General features: G+C 43.1%; 1 protein-coding gene across 1 annotated transcript; it reads left to right on the top strand.

The window, feature by feature from the left end:
- Window positions 1-4,937: 4,937 nt before the first annotated feature.
- chrm3a (cholinergic receptor, muscarinic 3a) lies at window positions 4,938-6,962 on the top strand (the record flags this gene model as incomplete). Its single annotated transcript, XM_083922371.1, has 1 exon — window positions 4,938-6,962. The coding sequence occupies exon 1, from the start codon at window positions 5,013-5,015 to the stop codon at window positions 6,960-6,962; it is 1,950 nt and encodes a 649-aa protein (XP_083778497.1). The 5' UTR covers window positions 4,938-5,012.
- Window positions 6,963-7,668: the final 706 nt, after the last annotated feature.

Here is a 7,668-nt window from a genome sequence, read left to right as displayed (position 1 = left end):
GACCCTTTGATCCATGGCGTTGGCCACATGTGTTTGTACTAAAGATGATTGTACATTCCTTTAAGTCTAACTTTAGATAATGCCAAAGCAGTTGTAGATAACGTCATCTGTTGGTGCCGTTTTTGTAGGAAAGTAGGATAAAACTGGGTCTGAGTAAGTCTACCAGCAAAGGCTGCGCAATAGACGGAAATCAATAACTCCACGGAGCAGTCTGTGTTAGGCACTGCTTGCCAGATCACATTTCTCACTGAAACAAGCCCCTTAACAGTGTTTTATCAATCACAATGACTTGGTATCTTCAAGTGTTATCCCTTATTGTGCAACACCACATCATCTGGAGGATAGCAGAGGCTTTACTGAGATGATCTAGTGGATTGTTTTCTTAGTGAGAACAAAACAAAGGCATTGTTGCTTTTAATACACAGTCAGTGACTCTCCTACGCTTGCTGTCTTTCTATATGACAATGCAGCACTACCCAGCAAATTATGGTAATCAAAGCCAATGCTTGTATCTGCTGGGTCAACTAAATCTGTATGAGTCCAGTCGGTAGTTGCCCTCTTGAATTGCTAAATGCCTGACAACTAGTTTTGTCCGTCCAATCTTGCACTCCAATTGTTGAATCGTTTTTCTCGCCCTGTATAGTAACCGTGAGTTTATGGTTTAGTCTAGTTCTGCCTTGTTTGGCAGTTGCCTATATTGTGTTCAAGCCTGAGTTGTTTTTACAATAATGCCTTATTGAAATAAACTGCTAAAACTCTGCCTGCCTCCAGATGTCTCTTTGCACTTGGCTCAACACAGAAGTGCTCATTGCATAACGTGCTACATGAGCCAACTGTAAAGTTTTAGACAAGGCAGCTTCAAAAACAATGAAAATATTGTTTCTTTTATTTTAAAACACAGAAACTGTGAAGGTATGTCGTGGAACTCAAAAGGTTGCTTCAAATTATAGCAACTTTAACATTTATTAAAAAAAAATTAAAAAAAAATTGCTTCTCAACATGACATCTGTTAGATTAGTTGCTGAAAATAGAAACCTGAAATGGCCATGTATTAGACACCCAATCATTTAGATGGATCTGTGGACCCAACTTGGATTGCACTGTCCAACATTGCTGGGACAAATGCCTCAAAATGTCAAGGAACACGTTGTGTTGCAGCACAGTAAACGAGTATCGATCCCTCAGTGCACCTGAAACCATCACCCCTACGTGCCTGCTAGTCAAACTTAAGATTGAGCTTAACATGGAGGGCACACTTGGAGAATGAGATAGACACTATAATGGCTTCACTGTAATAGCAGCTGGCTTTCGGTGTCTTGCTAGCCCACCCATTTTGTCATCCGCCGCATACATTTTGATTTTAAAAGTTAAAGTAAAGTATTAGTTAAATTATTGTGGAAAGTAAACAAAACCACTCTCCCTCTGTTGTGGAGCTAGTTTCTGTTCCCAGGGGTACTACAGATGTAAATGTATGTTAGTGAACCACTGCAATCTAAGGCAGCAAGGCTGTTGTTCCATGTATAAGCATTTAGCCATGGTATAAGTCAATGTTGTGCATGAAAATGGAGCATCAATAAACAGTGTAAATATACAGGATATAGGCACATAAATCATATATACTGTATCTCTGACACGATAAAGAAAAGGTCATTTTCTAAAAATCAATATAACTGACATTATTTTGTTACTGTGTTGTCAATGTGCTCTATACTATAAATCCTTGCATCAAAGGGACTTCAGGACCTACATGCGCCCATACTGAATCATAATCTAACTCAAAGAGGCAGAAGCAGGTACAAGGAGTCTGACATTTGCCCTTTTCTCATAGGTTCCAGTCTTCCATCTCCTGGTCTCCTATGACATCATTTCTCTAACATGACACTAATCACTGTGCAGTTCCCTTTTTTTAGATGCCATTATTTGTTTTTCTAATTAAAATGATTATGTCCTGTGTTAACATCAAGTCAAGGTAGAAGATTAAAGACTGATTTCCCTACTGTTTAGGCCCTTTCTGTATTTTCAAAAAGACAGATGTTGCCCTTATAAGCCAATTAATAGGTGTTTAACATTCAATAGCAATTTGCTGTTCCAAATGCAGAATTTGTGAAAAGCTAAAAGAAGACTCTTTTCTCTTAAAAGGCTTTTAAGTGTTCTGTCTATCATAAATGTTGCAGTTCTTTGTTTGTTCTTGCAGGCATTGTTGTTTTATACTCAATTTTGAGTTGTTTGATTTGTCTTATCTCGTTTTGTTCCTATACTGTGATACAATGCTAAGTTAAATACTTTATTCATGTGTGCACATGCATGCACTGTATTTCTCTATGCACATGATTACATAACATGTACATGATGCATGTGCTGTATGTGACTGTGCGTACTCATAACATAAAACGTACTGTATATGTGAAATGTGAGTATGTTCTTTGTGTATGTGCGTGGATTCAGTCATAAAGGTCCACAGAGGGAATAGCAGGGTGCCCTCTGACAAAAGTAGAAGCAGCGTGCGCTCAATGTCACAAACGTCTGTGAGTCGCTGTTGACTACTGGGGTTCTTTAACAGCTCTGTGGGAGGTCTGCGATTCTGTCAAGGCACAGGTGCAGCACTCAGCTTCAAATACCTTTGCCTGTGGTTTAAAATAGTGTGTGTGCCATTGTGGTTCTATATGGAACTGCTATGGTCTGGCTTACATGTATTGTCAACCCATGTATTTGTCATTGTGTTTATGTAAATGGCCTGGAGGTGGGGGTGGGGGTGGGGGGGGGGGGGTGTCCTTACATGTCCCCCATGGTAACAGGTCATTGTTTGTTCCCTTCACACAGGTGGACTCAGGTTAGTGTCAGGTTTAAAATGAACCACTGTCGTAAACATCAGTGGGAGAACACCACGTTCATGGCTTTCACAATAAAAGGGAAGCACAGGGTAGTGTGCTGCTCTTTGTACAATCAATCACTAATCCAGAGAAGAGTAGGGTCCCACCCCTATCCAGGAGTACGGTTCCAGAACCGAGACTGTGTGTGGAGGTAAGCCCCACCAGATCTAACTGGTAGCGCTCCACCTCCCGCCCCTCACCTTCACTTCCACCTATGCAGCAGCGCACACAACCCTGGCGGTTCCTCCTGTGAGTGTTGGGCCCACAGGATGGAGAGGGGGGAGGTGCCACGTCACTTTTTTGGGCTGTGCCCTGGGCTTCCTCCGGGCAGGGTCTCTCTTTCTCTTCCTTGTTTTTCCATAGAGTCTTTGTGAACTATTCTTAGTCCGGCCCCTCGCCTGAGACCACTCTGCCATGGGAGACCCTACCAGGAGCACTAGGCTCCAGACAACACAGCCCTCAGGTTCACAGGGACACACAAACCTCTCCACCACGATGAGGTGATGGTTCAATTAAAGTCAATTAAAAGGACTCCAAATAATCACATTTACTGTTACTTAGAAAAATTGTAGAGTTATAAAAAGTAGATCATTACTTTAATCCTTAACATACCTGAAGAAATTAGTGGACCCTAAAGAACACATTTTTTTTCTATTTGTTGTACGTGAATGTGATAAATTAAGCAATACCCATGCCATAATTTAGATCATATCCATAATATTCCACATAAAAGAAGAATTCGATTTGTCAGTTTTGATTTCTATATGACTGTGGAAAAAAAACATTTGCTTACTGTAGAGCACACATTTATAACACACACTCTCTATGTTCCTCACTGTACTTTATCTGCTTTCACACATCTTAATGCAAAACCTGACAGTAATGATAACTGATTGCACAGCAAAACTTGAATTTGGTAGGACATGCGCTTCACAAAATGGCAGCTCCTCATCTAATTATCCAATTATCGAGAACTGCTTTGACAAAAACAGCAGGATCTTCTGTTTATTGTTTGTGTTTCCATCATGACGTGATCCCTATCAAACAACAAAAAGCACTTCATACTCTCAAGGGTCATGCTGCTATCAGCTCTTGCAGTGCTATTATCTCTCAATTTCACCATTAGGCTGTGTCTCTGCATAGTTTTCTCTGCCCAAAATGTGGTGTGTTAAACCATGTTTATTATAGAGAGCTTCTGGAACACTAGATCCAGTCTAGTGAGAAACCAGTGGAGACCAAAAATCTTTGTATTCAGGAAGTAAGAAATGTCAGAATACCTTCCAAGGCCTGAAAGGACTTTTTTTAATACCTCCCCTTTGTCCTCCATTCTTTGTACTGTCTGCAAGTCCATACTTAGGATGAGGCCTACATAATGTTAAAGCCATGCTTCAGCCAGCAATGTTGTTTGTACCTTCCCTCAGTCTTTGAACAGGTACCTGCTGTTTTCTTGCCGATGGTTATGTTTATATTGTAGACAAATCAATCAACAGCGTTGAGCAGTATTGTTACAAAACACCTCACTAGAAAATTGTTTCACTTTGCATGTGATTGACTGACAGAGTGACACCATATACTGTAGCTCCATTTTGAATAGAGATCACCAGCGTGCCACCTCTACACCTGATGTGACAGGAGAAAACCACCCTGTCCGAGATCTAATGTTATGCACAGCCCTCTTTACAGACCAGGCAGCCATGTGGGAAAATACATTACCTTTGTGTAAGCAAAATGTCTTGGCAATTTGCTGGGTGTCATAAGAAACAGGTGTTGATTGTAGTAATTTCCTCTCACTGAAAGTGTTGGCTGTCTTGCCCGGTGGATTCAGATGTCAAGTTTTAATTTGATATATGGCTTGCAGTGTCTTCACATTGTGCATACAACACTGACAACATATTATATATATTTGCCCTTTCAGACATCCAGATCGGTAGAGTAGGCCTCTAGCCTCACCTACTGGATATTAAAAGAAATAACAGCTTCTCATGTCTTCTTTCTCCATTTTATTCTCCCTGTCACTCTATCCTCCCCTCCTTTCTACTTCTCCCTTTGTGACAAGTCCCTCTTCCCTCCCTCTCACTGTCCCTTCCGTCATCCCTTTTCTGTCTTTCTGTCTCTTTCTATAGAATATGCCAGGACATAACAATGAGCGCCAACAGCACAGACCCTGGTCTCTTCCTGACTGCTACCACCTCACTACAAGCAGCTGGAGCCTACCCACTATCCAATGCTCTCCACCAAGGAGGAAGTGGAGGAGCGTGGTTGAGTTTTCATGTGAAAACTCTGGATGATAATTCGTCTTCCACCAGCAAACTCTTAAACTTCACCTCAGAATCCCAAAATGGCAATGGAACTGCAGCCCTTGATCCCTTGGGTGGCCATCCTTTGTGGCAGGTAGTCCTCATTGTCTTGCTGACAGGCATGCTGTCACTGGTCACTATTATTGGCAACGTCCTGGTGGTGGTATCCTTCAAGGTAAATCGCCAGCTAAAGACAGTCAATAACTACTTCCTGCTGAGCTTGGCTGTGGCTGACCTCATTATAGGGGTCATCTCCATGAACCTATACACAGCTTATCTTGTAATGGGCTACTGGGCCATGGGCAACTGGGCATGTGATATGTGGCTGGCTATAGACTATGTGGCCAGCAATGCATCAGTTATGAACCTACTGGTCATCAGCTTTGACCGTTACTTTTCAGTCACCAGGCCTTTGACCTACAGGGCAAAACGGACCACAAAGCGAGCTGGGATCATGATCGGACTAGCCTGGTTTGTTTCTCTTGTTCTGTGGGCCCCAGCCATCCTACTATGGCAGTATTTTGAGGGGCAAAGAACAGTACCCTCAGATCAATGCTACATTCAGTTCCTCACAGAGCCCACTATAACCTTCTGCACAGCCATGGCAGCTTTCTACTTACCTGTGACGATAATGAGTGTTCTCTATTGGCGCATTTACCTGGAGACCCAGAACCGTTCAAAGGAGTTAGCTGGGTTGCAGGGTTCAGGAAGTCGTGGTGCGATAGGAGGAAGGGGTGGGAATGGTGGGGGCGAGAAGGCCAGTTTTGTCCATCAGACAGGAAGTTCCAGAAGTTGCAGCAGTTATGAGCTGACCAGGTTGTCCCGGAGAAAAAGCACATGTCGGGAACTGGTTGGCCGCTTTCACTGCTGGCCTGGGGTTCGTTCTTGGAGACCCGGCAGTACCCGGCAGGGGGAGGGTGATCCAGACCAGAGCAGCAGTGACAGCTGGAACAACAATGATGCTGCAGTCTCGTTGGACCACTCTGGGTCTTCAGAGGATGAAGACTGTGGGGGCAAAGAGATGATTTCCCAGAGTCATGCTATTTTCTCTATTGTTCTCAGCTTGCCTGGTATAAAGGCTGCTGTCAACTCCCAACTCACCTCTTGTGAGGATCTGGATGCAGCCTCAGAGGAGGATCCCCTCAGGGGAGCGGAGTATAACAGAGACAGCCTCACAACAGTCACCACTATCACCACTGCCACCACTACCCCTGATGGAGCAAACAGTTCAGAAAATAGCTACCACCAACGCTTCTGCTCACGTAAGATTCAATCAATGCCTACCATCCAGGCTACTTCTAAAGAAGTCTCAGATAGTACCCCAACAACTACTACCACTTCAACCAACATTACTATCAGCACCACCACCAAATCTCCCTCAGTCCCACTGTCCTTCAAAGACGCAGCTCTGGCAAAGCGTTTTGCAACCCGAGCTCGGACTCAGATCACCAAGAGGAAGCGAATGTCCTTAGTTAAGGAGAAGAAGGCAGCTCAAACTCTCAGTGCCATCCTCTTTGCATTCATCATTACATGGACACCATACAACATCATGGTGTTAATCAATGCCTTCTGTAAAGTTTGCATCCCGGAGACCCTGTGGGCAGTAGGGTACTGGCTGTGCTACGTCAACAGCACAGTCAACCCCATGTGCTACGCCCTGTGCAACAAGACTTTCCGTACAACCTTTAAGATGATACTGTTGTGCCGCTGGGACCAGAAAAAAAGAAGGAAGCAGCAGTTCCAACAGAGGCAGTCAGTGGTCTTCCACAGGAGGATCCCCAGAGAGTCCACGTAAAAGCAGTTTGGATGGTTGATAACAGGGAATCAATTATTTTTACATAGGATAAGGAAGGGAAGAAACATCCATGCAGTTGATTCTGTGGAGTTTCTTTGCATAGAGATCCTTAATGTGTTTCTCTGCTGGTATGTCAAGCATAGCATCCCTATGTGGTGATCCTAAGGTGTGTATATGTGTTGGTGCATCCATTTAGCAAAGCTGTACGTATGCCTAAAGTGTTTTGTAAGCTGAGGTCCAGAGATGAAAGTTTTCCCTCTGTCCTTGAAGAACTGTTCATCATTTCACGCTTGTGCAGCTGAAAGCAAATGAACTGAGTGGAAACATAGAAAAGGGCTTTAAAATGGAGGTGAATTTTTTGAAGTGCAACTGACACAAGGGGAAAGGATATCTTTGTCATGGGATTGGGGATTCACATTTCTTATCATTTCTCTCTGTGCGTAACTAGATCTGTAATGTGCAGAGTGGTTTTGCATTTCAAACAAAACTATGTATCTGTAATACGTCACTGAAAGCCAAGACAAAAGATATTTTGCGTTCACAGGCTTCTACATTGTACTGATTTGACCTGCCATCCTCTTGACTGGCATGTGTTGTTATCAGACCTGTATATTGCCTTTCTACATGGATATAGCTTTCTTGTGTCTGATCCAATATAAATAAGTCCTTGAATTGTGTACTTACTTTCAGTCAACAGCGATCTGTT

The sequence above is a fragment of the Echiichthys vipera genome (assembly GCF_963691815.1).
Source record: "Echiichthys vipera genome assembly, chromosome: 11".
NCBI classification, from domain to species: domain Eukaryota; kingdom Metazoa; phylum Chordata; class Actinopteri; order Perciformes; family Trachinidae; genus Echiichthys; species Echiichthys vipera.
This window is presented reverse-complemented; position numbering and strand designations above follow the sequence as displayed.